Genomic DNA, 18,889 nt, shown 5'->3' with positions numbered 1-18,889 from the left:
GTTTTTTAACCCCATTTTGTGCAGATTTTGTGCAACTTTTTTTGACCTCCTAATTTTGCCAATTATCCCATAGTTTGAAGGTAGAAACGAAGCTGGCGCACCAGCTGTCAAGAACATCGAGGCAACCCGTTTTCGTGTTTGTTCTTGAAAGTGGCGCGTTATTTGTGAAAATGGATAAGCCAGACTGCAAATACGGTGCCGACTGTTATCAGAAAAATCCGGCGCATAAGGAAAAGTATGCGCATCCGCCTAAGCAAGAGGCGGCCGCGGTCGGAGAACAACCAACCACATCCGAGGGACCACCGGCCGGAACTGCTACCGAAGATGAGGATGCTGGAAGTGGCTCCGCAAAACGGTTGTTCAACGAAGAGCAGCTCGACGAGGACCTGAAGCGCTGCAAACGTCCACCGACACCGGAAAAGGACGATAACAATGCGGAAGAAGCGGAAACTGGCCGACAATACCACGGCATGGGAAGGCAGCGCTACAAATTGCCGGAAGTTCCGATGGATGTCGGCATGATGAGCGATTTGTACGACCCTCAGATTGAGTATTCGAAGCGGGCCGAGTACAAAGAGCTGTGCGACGATCCGAAAGAGTTTATCAGGCACAAGTTTCTAGTCGTGATGCCGCCGTGCTTCGACGCGCTGTGGGAGTTTTGTGGGGAGCAAGTGGCCGGACAGGCCAACGGCAAGCCGGAGGATGTTTTCGACAAGATTGGCCTTCGTCTGGTGGGCCCGTTTGATGTGTTGGCGGGAAAGTTCAAAGATGTGAAGATTCACGAACCGGGCGACTATCTGCGCCATTGGCGATTCTACTTCGATCCTCCCGAGTTCCAGACGGTTCTGGTGAAGAAGGGTAGCGGCCTGCACTACGGCTACTGGCGTGATGAGCCAGACAACACCGATGGACTGGTGGCGTGTAACGACGTCGGCAAGGGATGCGAGTTTAAAATCATTGGCCAGAACGTGTTCGATGCCGTCATGTAAGAGCCGCATTCTAGAAGCCGTATCTGATCGTGTGGTTAACGAACATTTTCTCTTTCAGCCATTTCATGAACGAAAATGCCACCGTTACTCCGTTCAATAAAGCGCCAATGGATAACCTAAAAAAGCGCATCGTAGAGTGGACGACCGCGAAAGGCATTCCGTTGAAGGGTGGTGACAAAATAAAGGCTCGCGACAAACTGGTCGTGTGCAAAACGTTTCACAAGGCCGGGCTGGTCGTACCCTACGATAGAAAATGCGAAATCGGCTATCGCCCACTGCTGGAAAGTGACGCCAACCTGCGCAAGATGCTCACGAAGTTCAACAACATTGACCGGGCGAAGGAGAAGGCAAAATTTCAAGACCTCATGATGGAACTGCAAGCGTTGATAACGGCCGCCAACATCGCGGTAGACGAGTGTGACTTTGGCACCGCACTGGAACTGGCGCTGGACCTTTTCTGCCACGGCACAACTAATTTGCACGAAGTTATGAAACCCCTGTTCTTCACCGGCTATTCGATGGTAAAACGTCCACAGTACATCGCCATCATAAAGGTAAGTTTGCGGATTTGAATACCCGATTTTTACACGGTAACACGCGATCTTCATCTTACCCTTTCAGTCCCACCTCGATAACCGGCGCCAGGGATTAAAATTAGATTTACTGTCGAAAGATGATTAAATAATTAATTATAATTAGGTGATTTTCCGTTTCTGTATTTGTCGCTTCTTGTGCGGACTAAATTTAGTCGCGAGGAATCGAATTAATAAAAAGTTTTCTGGTAAAGAAATTAGTTTTGCTGTACGATCCCGAAAATGGCTTTTGCTGCATGGGCGCGCGTGCCGCAGAAAAAGCGCGCCAATTCCGGGGTGGGGGAGCGCGAGACGCGCGCGTTGTTTACGAAACGTTCGTTGGGGACGAGACGCGAACGAGCAAAACCAAAACAAACGCTCGCTAGCGCCAAACAGCTGTCAAAGCTCGTCTGTCTCTGTCCGTGCGTTTGCCGTCTCTGTTGGCCCTCTGCAGCGCAACTTACTGTCAAGTCTCGAAGTGCGTACAATAACATTGCGCCGCGTGAACCGAGAGGAACCCGGGTTGGAGAAGAAACGCAGATTTGGCCGTACGATTCTTACGCTTTTCACCGGATCAGTTGCCACTGACTCTTGCGGTGAAGCAGCAGAAGTGTTTGGGCAAAGTTACAACGAACGGCGCAAGTACGGGCGACCAAAGCAGCAACATGAAACCGAACGTAGTGGCGGATGAAATGTTTCCGGAAGGTCCCGGCCCTTTCATGGACCTGGAAGAGGTGAGTACCGCATCGCATCATGCGGCTCTGCGCTCGATACAGTCGTTCACTCCTACCTCTAGGCCGGGGGATCCACAGGGTTGCTGATGGATTTGGCTGCCAACGAGAAGGACGTTCATGCCGACTTTTTCAACGGTAAGCCTGGAAGCCTGTTGTGGAAAGGATCTGGGGGAAACCTCTTTTCGCTATGCCTTTGTTAATGGTAATGCTTCGTTCTCGTTCGGCAGATTTTGAAGATCTCTTCGACGAAGATGAGGATGCACAGGTGTAACGTAGGGGCGTTCCTTAGTAATCGTTACATTGAAGACTAAAACGAAAATAAACAAGATCTGGTGAATGTATTCTATTGTTTTTTTTTCCTGGTGACGACTTCCGGCAACAATCAGTACCACAATTCCACTTAACGGAAATCGAGCGCTAATGCAAGAAACAAGAACTAAGCATCATAGCAGTACCAAGATTCGATGACCATCGTTCAAAGCCCTCGTTTCGGATGGCACGGAATAGCATTCGGTAAACAATTACGGGATTACAATTAGTTCGGCCATATCTTCGGCCGCAAAGTTTTATTCGTTTACAAAAGTAAAATTTAAAATTCTTAAATCATCAGAACATATTATCGATATTCATTCCCTTTCGGAAGTTTTATCTGCCCCACACCTTGGACAGTTTCCCCCCAATTATGCGGCGCGGCTTATGTTGCATGTCAGGAGCACACATACTGTTTCACCTTGACCTGCTATTAGACACTTTCCGGGTACAAAATTGAATTGCTTTCCAGTTATTTTAAGCACACGGACGAGCAGCAACGGAAGGAGAGACGGGCTTGACTTAGGAAAATCAATTCAACAAAGCTCATTGGCCTATTACTAATCAATATATTCACGTTCAACAAGTGCAATCCGAGGTTGGACTTGGAATTTAAGTATGCAATATGCAGTTTGTGTACGACACTACATTCACTCATGCAATGTGCTTTGCGACCTTCGACGAGAGTGATAAGGTACCGGCGGCATGAGTTTGACGGCATGCTCGGTACCAATTGCCTTAGCATGCCACGCAATTTCTAGTTGCACGCGCAGTTACTTGGGACAGGAAAAATGATATCCACTAGGCTTGACGCGCCTTGTGTCGCTAAAGTCCTACCAAGAAGGATGAAAAATATGTACAACCTTTGCGTGTTCACACTCTCAAAATTGAACGTCGGTTCTTTGCAGCAGCTACGTAAACCCAAATATGGACCTCAACAACTTCTTGCTACCTGTTTCAAATTGAACGTCATAAGTGTTGCGTTTGTACAAACCTCCGTCACCTTTCCCGGGTTGCCCAGCTGCCCGCACCATCTGCAGCTTGCTCGTAAGAAGCAAAACTGTGATACGCCTCCAAGAGTAATCAGTAAATAATCCAGCAGCGACTGGCTTTTGGTGATCATTTACACTTACTATTTACACTGTCTATTATGCAATTACTTGTGTGTAGCATTCCCGATCAAATGGTGTATATCAACTGAGCTTGGTTTAGTGGCGAGCATGAATTGTTTTGTGTTTATCGTGCGCGCACCCATCATGCTACTGCATTAAACTGCATGCGTAAGAGGAGCTCAATTGAAACTCCAATCTTAAGCTTACTGTCTACTCTACGGGGGTCGCCGCAATGAACAGAAGCTTACATCTACTGCAACAAACGTTCAACCACCCTGCCAAAAGCTGCATGGCCTCACGTGATGCAGATTTTCTTGCTTCGGAAAGAGCATCATGTGTTAGCATACATATTTCGTTTCCCTGATTTTCTAATCAGAAGTTTACTTCTTTGTTTGGTTGCCTTCTGATTTTGTTTGTGGTAGGTTCGGTTCCAAAAACTACAGTCCCTCTAACAACCTATGCATTACGGGGTTCCGATGCGAACTGCTCCTGCCTATTATCATAATGGAGTAAACAAAGTATCGTAAAAATATGTGTAACACACGTTATCGTAAGCGATGAGCAGAAAAAAACTAACGAACAAAAAACACACCTAAGCTTCGTATAAGTAATGATCGAACCGTTCGCAGTCGACCGATTGGTTCCAGTAGTTGCAACATAACAAATAATCCTGAAATCTCAACGAGATGCGCGCGTTTACGGAACCGTCCGCGCGGTCACTGAACCGGAAGCACTTTTCCCAACCTAAAAGTGGACCATCTATGACACGTTGGCGTTTAATGGGATTCATATGCTCTGGTGTTTGCCCGAAGACGGCGATTCGGGAACACAAAGAAACACGTTTGCACCGAAGGACGAGCAGAGAGCATTCGCGGCTCATCTATATTTCTGTTCCCTTAGCTCACAAATAAGTAGCTTACTCCGGTCGTGGTCTGTCGACGCCGCCGCCGTAAGCTCACACAGGATCAATAGTAACATTCATTACGAAAGTAAAATTTAACTGTTTTCTGTACTTTCTGGTGCATTCATAAAATGGCTACCTAAATTATGTGCTTTCCTCTACCGTTTCGCGCGGAGAACGCGAATTGCTGCTGATCCTGTTTCCTTCCATTGCGCGGCACACTTTGTATCTATTCCCAGCAATGTCTACAAGTTGTCCACTACGATTCTCCTGGGACTGGGCGTAGCACCCACAACACGCGGCTCAGTGTCTGTATGTACAATCATACCAATCGCTTGCGGATTTGCACTTCCCCTGTCGATACGCGTCACTTGCCCGCGTACCGTACCGTCCGCTCCCCTGCACAACACAAACTACCAAATTAACAGGATGAGAAACAAAACTTAAACCCAGACACTGTGGGGCCACAGATCGGGGAGCCAATTGGGAAGGAATCGGCTCGCTAGCGCTAGCGAATGGAGCCGCAAGAGCGTAGCGAGTAAAGTGCGTAGATGGGAATAAAAAAACAAACAAAAGTAGATGGCCACAACCACGACTTGTCCTCCCTTCCCTCCCGATCGCTCCGTTAAACGTGTCTGCCTCTCTCACTTTCGGTTTTCGTTGACCAAAAAAAAAAAAGAGGGTAAAAGTAGAATTAATCATCTTCGTCATCCTCGTATTTCATGTCATCGTCCAGCATGTCGTTTGTGTTGTCGTGGTATCCGAGCATGTCGTGGGTAGATAAACTGTCATCGTTGTCCTGCCCGTTGTAGATCGAGCTCATCTCCCAGTTCTCACCGTCCTCCCCATCCAACCCGAGTCCGTATGCTGTATGAGGGCGAGAAGAAAATAAACAGCATGATCTCAAAAGAACCGCACCTTGGGGCGAGGGAAGAAACTCAAATGAATCTTACTTTCAATGTACTTCTCGACCGATTTCGGAACCATGGATTTGATTTTTTTCAGATCCGCCTCCGAGCACTGTCCGCTTTCCAAACCTAAAAATGGAGTGTTTTGTGAGAGCACAGTTTCGAGCACAACGAGACGCATGCAACGTACCTAGTGACAGACCCATGCGTTTCAAAATTTCCAGATCATCGTGAATCTCGAAAGTGTCTTCGAATTTAAACGAATACTCCGATCTGCAAAAGGAAATACGAAGTGAGAGCATGTTGTGTGGCCGACTCCGTCGTGTCACGCAAAACCAGAGTCGCTGTACGGTGCGTGCGCGTACTTACTTATCGTTAGACATGCTACAATTGATGTTGTTCTTGAGGTCGGTGTTTACGATGATAAATGGCAGCTGAACGGCCGAGCCGGGATTCGGCACCAAGCCCCGCTCCTCGTTCGCCTGGTTCCGAGCGATCAGCGACTTGAGGGCGACGTGCTGCTGCACCAGATCGCGGAACTGCTGCTGCTTCTCTTCGATGCGCCGCCGAGCCTTCTCGTTTTCCTTCTCCAGATCGTCGTACTCCGTGATGGTGGTGCTGGTCGGCAATCCGTGCCAGCGGATTTCCTTTTTCTCCTTCGAAATGATCTTCATGGCCATCAGCACGTTGAGCGCATCGTACACGCGCCGCCGAATGTTCTTCTGATCGTACGTGGCCGGATCGGCACCCGGATTGTTGTTGTTTTGCGTCTCCTCTGCCACCAGCTCGTTCGCTACCTCGTTGTACGTGGTCGTGCCCTTTGCCCGCACCTTCTCGCACACTTTCATCGAGAAGTGGCGCAGGCCCCGGCCGGCCTTGTCCGTCTTTCGGCGCCGCGAAGGCGTCTGTATCGTTTGACGCGGGAAAGCCTTTTTGCTGTACGAATGTTGCTGCACCTGATGCGGCGGTAGAGGTTGGTCACTAACCGTCTTCTGGTACACGGCTTTCTTCGGTCCCACTACTTTGGCCGGTGGTGGGGCCTTAGCAATGTCATTAGCTTCGTCCCCAGCGTCACCACCAACACCGGAACTGCCGCCGATGATCACTCGATTACCAGCACCGACGGACGTCATCACCGGTGTTCCGGTACTGTACCCGAAGGACGATTGTGACATCGCCGCCGACGTGGATGGGATAGCGATCGTGGTTCCGTTGTTGCCGTGCATCGACGAGGAACTGGTCGAAGCCGCGCCCTGCAGGTTTGTTAGGTTTGCAGGGGCAGCAAACGTCAGGTTGCGGCTAGCGGACTGCGGGGAGGACGCCGAAATTACCTTATACTAAAACACGAGAATGGAACGCACGATCGGGTGTGAGCATAAACACTGCAGTTCGGTGCCACTAGGACATCCTGTGTGTCGAGAAATGTTGCGCTGTCCACAACGGTACGGAGCACACACACATTCGGATAGTGCAAAACACTCACCAGTTTGGGCGAAAGATGGACCACTGTTTTACCATTGACGGTCTTCTGGGTGGATGGAGGAAGAATCAATTCTGTCGAACGAAGCAAGATACATTAAATGAGGATGACATTAATAGCTGCCAACAAGATAATTTGGATCGCCGTTGAACGTACTATGCTTGGGAACGGTGATCAACTTCTTGGCGACTTCCGGGGGCAGCTTTCGCATCATCGGCATTGTAAAGCTCTGAAAATATATGTGTAGAAAATCGTTGGATAAATACTAAAAGAATAATAAAACCTCGAAACAAAGGCTACCCGTACAATTCGCAGTACGAGGGCGTGACCCTTCGGCGGTGAGAACGGCACGACTTACGCAGCGCACTAAAGAGTCACGAGCGCCAAATGTTTAAGAAAGTTTGCGGACGAGTCCTATCTAACATAAAAAACAACCTTAAATTCCTGCATATCAATGAGCTACCACCGAAAACACACACCGAATTCAATGGGGCGCAATGAAGCGCAGTAATTATAGATCTTCGGGCAGCATAATCGAAAATAACACCTCACAATGAACCGAGAGACACCGAGGCAAACAAGCAAAGTGCGTGGCAAGGGACACAACAAAAAGGAACCCCGAACCAGGACACCGCACGACCTTTGGTGGACGAAAATGCACATTTTTGCAAATGCAAATTGAAGGCTTCTGTCGAGATCAAACGATCACCACCCGAACGAATGATGATCGCCATGGCCGACTAGGAACAAGTGACACGAGCAAACGTATCTAGCGTGTAGAATAATTCCATATTTAGCTGTGAATTGGCGCTCTCTTAGACTCCGACTCAATTGCGCACATTTTGTGTGTGAAAACAGGTTGTGAAACATCCAATTATGCTGCGCGCGATCCATACCATTATTTCCTCCTTAACATAGGGGGCCTGTCGCGACCTGTCGCGGATACGATAGGCGCTGCTCGGCGGTAGATGGGTTCTCAATGGGGTGTTCTTGAAGGATGCAAAAGGGATGAAGGATGCAAACGAGACTAGAGTGGTACGCTCGAGGACACAGCAAAACACAAGTGCGGTGGCTCGCGCAGACCACTACAGGCCGGACCCCTCGGCGTAACGAAAGCACGCGCTGGTCAACGATGCGGGTCTGTGGGCTCCTGTCCCTGGTGGATGTCAGGAAACAGGGAGTTGATGTGCATTTGTGTGTGTTAGAGGTTCAATGTCGAATGACGCGAAGTAACGCCGTTGAAAGGCGCTCTTGACATTTTCCACGACCTGCAAAGGAGAACGAAAGGGCTCTTTTTGGGCGCGGTTTGGAGGCCTTCATCACTGGGAATTAGGTGAACTTCATGTGAGGGTGTGTGTGCGTTCCGAAGAGGCTTCACATCAACGCATCGACAATCGGAACGCATCGACATCAACGTCATCGAGAGATATGCTCCTGTGGCAGACAACCGACAGAAAGTCACGGATCTCGCTAGTCGCTAGATAAGGTATCTAGCGTGCAATTTCTTTGGTCCATCCTTGACACCAAACGCAGTTTAATGATCCTCACGGTACTCTCTCTTTTTGGAATAATATATTTTTTATTCCTTTCGCATCCGATCCTTGTAATTGGCGTGCCTATATTTTGATAAGCCACCACATCACGTCTAGCGCCCCGTCCACAGTTCAGTGGGTTATTCGAACTGGTCTATGCTGATGTTGTGTATGTTTTGCTTGCCTCACGCTCTGCTGACTTTACGCGGGGCACATCATGCCACTCCTGTCACTGTGACGCGAACGGCCACACGACGCTCGAGAAAGATGCGCGCCACAAACACTGAGGCACCCTCCTCTCGGATACGTATGACTAGAGCACAACAAAACCAACTGACGGGCGGCACTCCCTTCCTGACCTCCTCGCTGCTGCTGGTGGTTGGGTGGCTGGCTTGCTGGCTGCGACCAGCCAGCCCTACAAACAAAAATCGCGGACAGTCTTCGCGCTCTAGGGGACAGGAAAGCCGGCCAACCGGACTTTGCATTAGCACGACTAGTGAAACAGTAAGACAAGTTGAAACAAATAAATACGACCGCCGGAAGCACTGTTCATCGCATCCGAAGACCAACGACTCTTCCCGCAGAGTCTGGCCGACCGTGTCGCTGCTGCTGCTGCTGGCGCGCAACGCGTTTGTCTAACCCTTTAAATGCCCTTTAAAATGGAAATTCCTGAACGTAACACCGGATGATGATCCCGTGAAGCGTGATATTTTATTTTCTGGATACATTAGGCGCCGGACACGACGATACGCTCGGTGGTGGTGGTGGGTTGGTGCTGTAACGAACCAGCGGCGGGGTGGAATCGATCGCTATGAATCGAGGGGGCCCGGGGGGCCTGGTTCTTCACCACTACACACAAAAACGGGCGCGCACGTCCAACACAATCATTATTTCTGTGCGTTTTGTCTCCGCAAGTGGTGTGGTGTGCGGGGCCAAGCAAATCATTACGAGCACATCATTCGAAATTGATTTGAATACGGTTTAGCAAGCTTTCGGGTTCCGGAATACGTGAATTCCCAATCCCGATGCGCGATTGCGATTAGTATGGTTTTTGGAGTCCCAAAGAGGACATTTTCATTGAGGAAACACTTGAGTTGATCAACATAAAGTTTTGCACCCAAAATCCATGCAGGACATCCCAAGGCCGCATCAGAAACTTTTGGAAGAACAATAGTCCAGCTAGAATGTGGCGCAAGATAATAAAACGATCGCCGAATAATCATTTGAACCCATTCTAGATAACAATTAACAAGCCGTTCAGAAAAAAGGCTCGTATCAAGTGAGGATCGTTGAAGTTGACAATACCTTTTCATGGGGCAAACTGTGGCTCCCAATCAAAACATTACTGGTGTGCTGTTGCCGCCCCTGGGTCGGCTAGTGCGCCAATTATGCGTTACTGCTTGCGCTTACGGGTAGGCGCAGGCAGCCAGACAGGCCGAAGCGCGATCGTTTAGTACAGCGCTATTAACGGGTTTATAAAATGGCGAGGCTACTGCAGCCGCAGCTACGTTACCGACTCTTCCATCAAACCCACAACCTTCGCACGGCACGTGAAAACACAGGCTAACGCGACGCGACACGGGACAGTTTTAAGCTTCCGCGAGCGACGGAAGACGGTGCCCGCGAGGGAAGTGGCAGCAGGAATCTTGTTGTGGTCGTGCCCGTCGCCGTCGGCCGACCTGTTTTGTGGCACTAGTAATTAATTGATTGAAAATCGTTCGGCCCTAAGTTGGTGGTATACACTCCAGAGGCCGGAGAAGATCATTGATATGCGTGTGGCGAGATGGCTGAGCGCAGTCGGTCTGCACCAGAGCCCGGGAATTCGCGTTACCGCGGGCGACGACAACCGGAATATGTTGGGTGCGCGCGCTGTAGATTTGCGCTTTATTTAGCAACATCAAGTTGCACACTTTTGGTCTTGTTGTGGGGATCCTCTGTGACCTCCCCATTTTCGCACTCTCTTTCTCTCCCTATCGCGATGAACCTGTCGCCTGGCGACGCGGTTTTGGCAAATTTGCCATTTCTTGCAAAAGCAACAAAAAAATCAGTGAACGACTTCCGTAAAGTTACCTCCCGGTTTGGCGATCAACAACATTATAATGGGAACTGCTGAAAGACGGTGACAAGCGTGAGATGATTTCTTTATATGATACTCTCTTCGCCTTTGGTGACGGAGATTTGGTTGCCCTTTCGTGATCGCAGCTCGCGGCGGCTTACCTGGCCACCGATAACGGTGGAAGCGGTAGGGACGTTGGTGCTGGTTGTCGCCGTAACGGCTGCGAGCCCACCGCCTGTGACGACCGTTCCACCCATCAGGTTCATCGTGTCCTGGCCGTGGTTGGCGGTAGTGGTGCCGCAAGTGCTCAAGTCCTTCGTGACGATCGTCTTTACCGCCGTAACATTGGTGGCGGGCAGCGTAGTCCGGGTGCCGGTGGCCGTGTTCAGGACATGGAAAATATGTTGCTGGCCTACGGAATGAACGGAAAAGAGGAAAAAATTGCATAAAACAAATGAATATCTTGATCGTAGGGTTAAGCGCGTGCCGTTAACCGTTGCGCGGATGTCATCAAACTAACACCACGACGACGGTTGATTTAGAATAACAAAAGCAACGACGGCGAAGGTCATGCCTGTAATTAGGTTAATCGGAAGCAGCATTCGGCGACGCTCAAACTAATTCGTGCCCAAAGCCATGGTAGGCAAAGTAGGCGAGGTGAAAGTGACCAAAACTAGAGCATGGAGTCATCGAAGGGTTGTTTTTAGAATGAAATCTCAAACCATTTATTCAAACCCAACCACGGAAGCATCATTCACGTCCCAATTATCGAGTGTGGGATTAAATATTCTATTAAACTAATCTAAATTTGGAGCAGAACTTAAATTAATTGAATTTTATGCGATTACGAATGAAAGCCATTGTGACCTATAATCGTGTGGGCGCGACGTGTGATCATGTCATGGCTCTACTTCCAGCCCAAAAACCGGACACAAAACATAATTTTCACAGCTTATCTTTCGGATGCACCGCATGTGGTGGCGGAGCCATAGCAAACACGCCGACGGAACATGGCGCGAAATTGAAATGAAAAGGAAAAACATGGAGGGAACAATCAGAAGTACCGACGACGACGACGGGCAGACGACGATAACGACGGTCACGGCGCGCGACAACCGCGGCGCACGGATGTGTAATGGGCACCGGAAAGTGAATGAAACGTGCAACGATGGGGTAAACATGTGCATTTTACTGCCATTGCACCGAAACACATCCATCCATCCATCCATCCATCCATCCGACGACGCTATCGCTTTTCGGCCGCTTCCGAATGCGCACACACAACATCAGCGAGACTTCTTCGCTGTCGGTGGGGTCTTGAAAGGGGGACTCGCAGTCAGTGTATAAACCCGTATCAAACACTTCTGCTTATAGTAGTACTACGGGGACGGGGACTTGTGCATTGATGATTTCCGGTGCTCCGGTGGAGGACGGATCCGGAGCATAATTTCGGGAGCCACCAGACAACAACGCGCCGGCATTATGTTATGCTTCCATCAAGTGGGACTCTGACTGTGTGAAAGCGACAACAATCAAGCGTTCACAGTTGATGACAAATTTTCACCGGAATGTTGTCCCCGTAAGGACGGCCACAGTAGCCGACTACCTCAAGTGCGTGTGCTTCAAGTGTAGAACGTAACCAGCCCACGACCCGGGTTCGAATCGTGGGAACAGTCTGGATTCTTCAATGGGACATCCTGCTCCGAATGAGGATTACAATTAATCGACGCTTGCTTTGATCTAAGTCCAAATCTAGGCTCTCTGGAGGTTGGCCCGAAAAATGTAAACATACCGCGCAAAGCGTTTATCGGGGAAGCCGCACATGAAGTCAGTGTGAAGGATATGCACGACCGAGTGCCCATTGAGCGTTGTGTGCCTCCAGCAGTTACCGACCATGTCCTCGAAGGGCTCCTCGGCAGCAGAGGTACTGACGCGGGAGGTGCTCTTCCATCCGTCGGCGATGTTCCCGCCCAGCGCGCGGCACGACACAACTTATCATTCTTTTGCATTCGCGTGGTGCTTTCGCTCTCTCGGTTCTCCTCCTGCGTGTGGTTCCTCCTTTCGGGATTCCTTTTTTAAATATTTGAAGCTCCGCCGCACGTCACCGTCTGCCGTCCACTTGGCGGCTCCGGTGGTGGTGGTGGTGTCGCGTTCAATCTTTCCCTTGGTCCACCACGCGCTCGGTGGTGGCACAGCTATGTTTGACGAAGGGGCGCCGGTCCCGCTGCGCGCGGTTGCGTTGGTTAGCTTAATTCTCACACAAACGCGCTCGTTCGGTCGTTTGTTTCGCTCTTGCGCTTGTTTCCACCACCGCGGCCGGGCCGGGGCCGCGTGTGTTGTGTTGATGTGGTGGCACCGGCAAGAGCATATCTCCAACGCATACCTTTTCCCTACCGAGGGCATACCTCGACGACCTCGGGAGCTTCGCGCGCGCCATCCATCCAGGCCAGGCCAGGCCAGGCCGGCCAGTCAGCCAGCGTTTTCGACGGCGCGGCGTGGTATGTGTTCTTCTGCCGTTTGCTCTGATTCGGGGCCGATGATGTTCTTATGCTTATGCTACATCCAGCGCTCTCTCTCTCTCTCTCTCTTTCTGCTGCAGACTTTTGCTTTACAGTCTCGCCAGTGGCCGTCCCGGCGTGGTGTTTTCTATCGACACATCTTGGCCCTCTCACTCTCCCTCTGCTGCTCTTCTTCTGGACCATTTTTCTTGAGGTTTCCTGTTTGCGCGTATCATCACCACACCGTGGCGGCGGTGGCGATCGGTGTGTGTCTCTTGGTCGGCACCTTCGCACCACATACCACACCGCCAAAAATCCGTGCCCGCCACTGCCGGGTGTGCCAGGAAAATGTGCTTGACAGTGCATGCAAGCGTGCCTCCTCCGCTTGTGTTTGTGTATTGAATAATGTGCATTATTTTATTATGTTCTTCCTTTGCGCTTTGGAAACTGTCGCCCACCGCCCGTGCAGGACACAGGCAACGTGATTAATTTATTCCATTGCACCCATCTTCATATTTTGTGGGCTGTTGATTTTCTGGACCAACCCTTTCAACACGCCCCATACAGCATTCCACTGATATTTCAAGGGCTTCGTTCCGACCGTGTGTGGGGCGGCGTCTAGCTGTGTGTTCTGGCAGCAATTTTGGTTCTCTTTTGGGTCGGTCGGCCCACAGTACTAACAGCCTACTCTCCGGGATTGCTCATATTGTCGTGTCGCAAAGAAGGATTGCTAGGATACCTTGCAACCTAGGTTGGTGACTCACTTTTGTAGATCAAAGCACTCGTCGAATCGCTTAATTACAGTGGTTTATGATCTGGTTCGGGGGCATCAATAAAAACAATCCAATTGAGCCGGAAGTAGCCGGAGCCGTGATACGAAGCCGCGCATCATGTGCACTACTAACCGGAGTACTTCACCAAAGCGACCAAAAAAACCCGATGACGACACCCCCAGACCGACGATAGGCTGTTTACTTCGCATTCTTCGAAACCGCGAGTAGGCCGGGAGCAGGTCCAAAACGGCGAGCGACGAACGAAAAACCGAAGCTGTCAGCAGAGTAATGTGTGCCACCAATAATAAAGAAACAAACCAAAGTCAGCATCGCGCGCGCGGCCACTGTTATCGTCATCACAAATACGCACACGAATTAGAGGCTCGCGAGCCGCGCCACCCGATTTATTATGGGAAGGTGGTGGTGCTAGAAGACAAAAACACAAAAAAACACCACCAAAAATATATCCTCAGCAGCTCCGCGGTAAATCCCATCGCAAGCGCACGCTGACCCCTCTCCGGCGGGGCCCTGGATTGTGGCGCGGGGTAGGAGGCCCGCCGATAGGAAAACTGAACGGGATACAGGCGCGCCATTCGCGATTTTGCGTCACCACTTTGCGCAGAGGAAACTCGCAGCACCACATCTCACGCGAGGCTCGTCAAAAATCCGTGATGTGTTTTGCCTATCGAACACCGCCCACCCCCGGTCGGGTCTCATGTAGCTCTCCACCTAGGCCTACCCCCCATGTGCGGGATGGATGGATACCGTTGCGCCGCTTTCGTTCATCTAAACTAGTTTCCGTGGCTCTCGCTTCCGGGTGCGGAAGCCGACGTTGTCTTATCCGGTGTGTTCCGGGGCGTAGAATGAAAGTGAAATTTGTGTGGCTCTTCCGTGAGACCCACACAAACACACACAGACACGCATACGAGAAGGATCGAAGCGGTGTCCGTCTGGTTCGTAGCAAGGTTCGTAGCGTCCAGTGTGCAATCGCCGATGTCTTTTTCCTTCATAATTATTATGCTCCTTTACGCCTGTTTTCCATACAGCAGCATGCACCGTAATCGAGCCCATCACTTTTCGGTACGGCTCCGCAACGCCGCCTCCTGCGATTCGTTATCAATTTATCACACTTGCCATCGGGTGGGCTGGCTCGGCGGCACGCCTGCGGCGGCGATGTGGCGCTAATTTTGCGTCCCGCTTCGATCATCAAACCCTAATCGCAGGTTGCACCACCGCTGCAAAGTGCGTGGTGGGCGAGCCGGCGGAACCCGAGGAGCGCAGCAGCTTGCGGGTTCCGGGGCGGCACTTTCTTTTTCCAGCCCACCCCCCCACTCCCAAACCGGAGGCCCCCGGGATCCGCCGGGAGAACGAAAAAGGCCCGGCGCGAGCGATAGGTTCAAGGCCATTACATTACATACGTGAAAATGGCGTTAGATGGCGCCGGTCGGCCGTTTTGTGCCGCCTACTGCTGCGCTGCGAATCAGCACCACCACCACCACCACGAGGCAAGGCAGCAGTGATTCCGAAGCGGCGGCGGGTGTTGCCAAAGGCACATACATTGCGTCCGGTGTGCACGGACCTCCATTCTCTCGCTGATATTGCGCCGCGCGCTACGAAGCCCCGGTGGCGGTGGCCAGGGCCCCACGATTTTAAGACCCAGATTGCACTTGCAGGGCGGCAACTTGGCGCACTACCTGTGAAAACTCACCTTGTTTCGTCGTATCCTGGATGACGAAGTTAACCGGTTTGGTTTGGTGCGCCATTCTGTGACCCACGGGGTCCTCCTCTGAGAAGCCCGGCGGACCTCGGAAAAAGTACGGTTTTAGTGTCGGTCCACTGCACTAAGCACCCCAGCGTCCTACGCGAACCACCCTAGGCAGCCCCGTGGCCGGTAAGTTCGTTTTTCCGCTAAAATTTTCTCCCCTCAAATATGCGCCTCGACGGCGTTCGACATCGACACTTCAAAATGGCGATCCGCACCACGGTCTCGCTCGGCGCACTGCGGGCCGTTGTTTGTCCGACGTCTGGGGGCGAGCAACCACGCACGATTCTTGTCAATTTAACGCCACTAGAAAGAGGAGGCCCGCGCCGATCGAACGTCGGTTTCCCGAGGCCAATCCCGATTCCCGGTCGCCGGCTAGGACGCCACAAAGATTCACCTTTTTATGCAAAAATGTCCGCACAACGATGCCAGCGGTACCGACTTCAGCCAGGTTCGGCGGGTCTTTTACTGTTTCAGTGTCGATGTTTCACCGTCGCGTTTTCGGCCGTCTTTGGCGGACTTCGTGCGAACGATGGGCTCGGGAGGGTGTGGGGATGTTCGAAAATGGCACCGTTTGTTGACAGCTGCCAAGCGACGCCGCTGACAGTGACAGCTCGGGTTTGTTGTGATGCTCGGCCGCAGTGGAAACAACTTTGAATCAATTCTTAAAGGAACGATCGCCCGTCGTTTTCCTACGCCGAGGCGCTATTTGCTGACTGGTTCGATCACTTTAACGGACATTAAAATCTGTCCTAGAAAAAATATCCTTGACATGTTTAATACCAAAATTTTTAATGTATTTAAAAAAGTACAACGACTTTTGGCACACCTTATGGTCATCGCGAGAATGTCACCAACGATGGTAGAACACGGAGAACGTTTGTTCGATCGAAACCAGCTAGAGCCAACATTAACCATCAACTCGTTAATTTTATAAAATTCAATAAACAATTTCGTGGTTTCTCTTCACCTGGGCGCCGTGCAGCAAAAGGATTTGGCGCTCGTTTTCGAAATTTACTGCATCGGCGAAATGGTTCGTTTCGAATGCGCATTTTGACAGTTACGAGGTCCTGCCAATTTTTCTGTGTCAAACTGAAAACCTTTCTACTGTCAAAACAGGGCAGAAAAGTTTGTTGAACGAATCTCTTGAAGGCCGATCGAATGTTTCGGTAAAGCGTGTGCCGAGTGGTTAGGAGCAAGCAGGTTCCGTGCGGGTTGTACCGTGTCGCAGCACCGACGTACCGGGCGAGCGGCTCACTAGCTCCGGAGGAAACCCAGGTGTTGGCCAGATCTCCGGCCCGGCAGCCGCATGCGATGGATGACGATCTGATCGAATACGCGCCGAACATTCCGGACAATGTGTTGGAGCTAATTTTCTCCTACCTGAAGCTGCAGGACCTGCGGAACAGTGCCCTGGTGTGCAAAAGCTGGTACCGGTTCTTGTGCGATGAGAACAACGAGGTGTGGAGGGCACAGTGCTTACAGAAGGTGCCGCCGGAAGCGTTTAAAAACGACCTGCTCTCGGTAGTGCCGACCTACAAAGCGAAGCTGCGAGCCTACTATCACGCATGGAATCCTTTCGACTGCAGCCGTCATGTTTACATCAAACCGAACGGCTTTACGCTTCACCGGTAGGGGCGCATCGGCCACTGTGGCAACGTTTGTTGTGGATGCTAATGATGTTCCATTACTTGCAGCAATCCCGTGGCGCAAAGTACGGACGGATCGCGCGGTAAAATAGGATTTAAGCATGGTAGACACGCCTGGGAAGTGAGATGGGAAGGTCCTCTAGGGACGGTAGCTGTCGTAGGAATCGCAACCAAAGATGCCGCTATCCAATGCCACGGATACTATGCTCTGCTTGGTAAGTTGTATCGTCCGATCTATGTGAATCGCATGTTTTAACTGTACACAATTGATTGGTTTTTTGCAGGAGCAGACGATCAGAGCTGGGGATGGAATCTGGTCGATAACTTGCTGCTTCACAATGGCGATGCACACGGGATTTATCCTTTGCTAAACAATGCACCAAAGTATAAGGTACAGTATTAAATTAATATTAATATCATATTGAGCTTCTTCACTCTCAATCCATTGTTTTAGGTTGGCGAAAGAATACGAGTGATACTAGACTGCGACGACAATACGTTGTCGTTCGAGAAAAACTATGAATTCCTAGGTGTAGCTTTTACAGGTAACGAGCGTCACGATTTACCGATCAAGCTGTGATGTCACACCACAAACGTTGTACGTTCCTTGTTCTTTTCTTTCGATCCTTCGCAGACTTACCCGATAAGATATTCTATCCAACCGTCGCCGCAGTGTATGGCAATACAGAAATCTCAATGGTATACCTCGGCCCGCCTTTGGATGGGTAAAGGGGGCGGGCTCGGAGCGGTTGACGGGCGGAGGTGCGTAGCTTTTATCCACCGCGCAGCAGCCGGAACACAAGTGCAAGTGCAAATGCAAAGTATGCAGGAACCGAAATACTCACAGTACACACTCGCCCAACGTTTATCTCACTTTCGTACAAGAGCACACCCTAACGCGCAGGCAAAAGCCGAGCCCTTTTGGTGGCCAAACGGTCACCAAACTATTATGCGACTCTATATTATGCGTATGCGTCGTGGCAATATGTTGTTTATCTTTTTGTTAGGTATGATTTTATCTTCGCTGTCTAGTCAAATGTGCATTTTTATTGGTACCGTAGGATAGGAGGAACGAACAGAAGGCCGGAACGGTGTGCAAATGCCAATGGAACCTGTCTGTAGACCAAAGCCATTGCCTCCGGAGGCGCGTCTATCTAGTCTTGATTTTGCCAATTCACGCATCATGGGTATTGGGGGTATTTTTTTTTTGCCTAAGGTTAGTTAATTATTTATTTCTACAGTGACATTCCAGCCAAGTATTTAACGTAGGACATATAAGCGTTATCGTTATATGTGTTTGATTTACTCATCTTACTCATTCCATGGACGAAGCGTGCAAATGAAATTAGTTCAATGGAAGCGACCGTGACAAAAGTAAATGAATATAGCGATCAAGCTGATTCACTGATCATTGCCATTCATTTGGTTTTATAAGGAAATGGCTTGGTTTATTCGCGTTAGTAGATATCCGAAAAAAGGCTTTGTATTTTTGTTGATCGTGGAGATATGTGGCACTGTTTTGTCTCATGAAATGCAGTGAACGAAAGTTAACCACATGCTTGTGTGTCCTTTTTAGACAAAATACACGATTCAAGATAAAATGAAACGAAATTA

At 50.3% G+C, this 18,889-nt stretch overlaps 4 protein-coding genes across 4 annotated transcripts; 3 read left to right on the top strand and 1 right to left on the bottom strand.

Annotated features, from left to right (window-relative positions):
- The first annotated feature begins 170 nt into the window (after positions 1–170).
- LOC128267688 (histone PARylation factor 1-like) lies at positions 171–1,741 on the top strand. The gene is made up of 3 exons (XM_053004578.1): positions 171–985; positions 1,048–1,543; positions 1,611–1,741. Exons 1-3 carry the CDS (start codon positions 171–173, stop codon positions 1,668–1,670), a joined length of 1,371 nt encoding a protein of 456 aa, XP_052860538.1. The 3' UTR covers positions 1,671–1,741.
- Positions 1,742–2,042: 301 nt separating this feature from the next.
- On the top strand, positions 2,043–2,636 carry LOC128267403 (COP9 signalosome complex subunit 9). Its single transcript, XM_053004231.1, has 3 exons — positions 2,043–2,295; positions 2,358–2,430; positions 2,523–2,636. Exons 1-3 carry the CDS (start codon positions 2,227–2,229, stop codon positions 2,564–2,566), a joined length of 186 nt encoding a protein of 61 aa, XP_052860191.1. The 5' UTR covers positions 2,043–2,226; the 3' UTR covers positions 2,567–2,636.
- Positions 2,637–5,311: 2,675 nt separating this feature from the next.
- Positions 5,312–15,804, bottom strand: LOC128278336 (transcription factor Dp). The gene is made up of 8 exons (XM_053017049.1): positions 15,573–15,804; positions 10,755–11,005; positions 7,162–7,234; positions 7,003–7,079; positions 5,895–6,862; positions 5,716–5,798; positions 5,571–5,654; positions 5,312–5,484 (listed from the first exon to the last, which is right to left on the bottom strand). The coding sequence occupies exons 1-8, from the start codon at positions 15,625–15,627 to the stop codon at positions 5,312–5,314; spliced, it is 1,764 nt and encodes a 587-aa protein (XP_052873009.1). The 5' UTR covers positions 15,628–15,804.
- Positions 15,805–16,760: 956 nt separating this feature from the next.
- Positions 16,761–18,371, top strand: LOC128267891 (F-box/SPRY domain-containing protein 1). The gene is made up of 5 exons (XM_053004840.1): positions 16,761–17,257; positions 17,324–17,490; positions 17,560–17,666; positions 17,730–17,820; positions 17,910–18,371. Exons 1-5 carry the CDS (start codon positions 16,941–16,943, stop codon positions 18,002–18,004), a joined length of 777 nt encoding a protein of 258 aa, XP_052860800.1. The 5' UTR covers positions 16,761–16,940; the 3' UTR covers positions 18,005–18,371.
- The last annotated feature ends 518 nt before the right edge of the window (positions 18,372–18,889 follow it).

This window comes from Anopheles cruzii, chromosome 2 (genome assembly GCF_943734635.1).
Source record: "Anopheles cruzii chromosome 2, idAnoCruzAS_RS32_06, whole genome shotgun sequence".
In the NCBI taxonomy this organism is placed as follows: domain Eukaryota; kingdom Metazoa; phylum Arthropoda; class Insecta; order Diptera; family Culicidae; genus Anopheles; species Anopheles cruzii.
Note: the sequence above shows the minus strand (reverse complement) of the source record. Positions and strands in the feature narration are given on the sequence as shown.

Excerpts from the sequence above, each read along its gene's own strand:
- LOC128267688 (XM_053004578.1), top strand. The coding sequence starts at position 171 with ATGGATAAGCCAGACTGCAAATACGGTGCCGACTGTTATCAGAAAAAT. Across the intron at positions 986-1,047 it reads AACGTGTTCGATGCCGTCAT|CCATTTCATGAACGAAAATG; the intron begins GTAAGAGCCGCA and ends TTTCTCTTTCAG. Across the intron at positions 1,544-1,610 it reads AGTACATCGCCATCATAAAG|TCCCACCTCGATAACCGGCG; the intron begins GTAAGTTTGCGG and ends TTACCCTTTCAG.
- LOC128267403 (XM_053004231.1), top strand. The coding sequence starts at position 2,227 with ATGAAACCGAACGTAGTGGCGGATGAAATGTTTCCGGAAGGTCCCGGC. Across the intron at positions 2,296-2,357 it reads CTTTCATGGACCTGGAAGAG|GCCGGGGGATCCACAGGGTT; the intron begins GTGAGTACCGCA and ends TCCTACCTCTAG. Across the intron at positions 2,431-2,522 it reads TCATGCCGACTTTTTCAACG|ATTTTGAAGATCTCTTCGAC; the intron begins GTAAGCCTGGAA and ends CTCGTTCGGCAG.
- LOC128278336 (XM_053017049.1), bottom strand. The coding sequence starts at position 15,627 with ATGGCGCACCAAACCAAACCGGTTAACTTCGTCATCCAGGATACGACG. Across the intron at positions 7,080-7,161 it reads GATCACCGTTCCCAAGCATA|AATTGATTCTTCCTCCATCC; the intron begins GTACGTTCAACG and ends TTCGTTCGACAG. Across the intron at positions 5,485-5,570 it reads GGTCGAGAAGTACATTGAAA|CATACGGACTCGGGTTGGAT; the intron begins GTAAGATTCATT and ends GCCCTCATACAG.
- LOC128267891 (XM_053004840.1), top strand. The coding sequence starts at position 16,941 with ATGGATGACGATCTGATCGAATACGCGCCGAACATTCCGGACAATGTG. Across the intron at positions 17,667-17,729 it reads ACAATGCACCAAAGTATAAG|GTTGGCGAAAGAATACGAGT; the intron begins GTACAGTATTAA and ends CCATTGTTTTAG. Across the intron at positions 17,821-17,909 it reads CCTAGGTGTAGCTTTTACAG|ACTTACCCGATAAGATATTC; the intron begins GTAACGAGCGTC and ends GATCCTTCGCAG.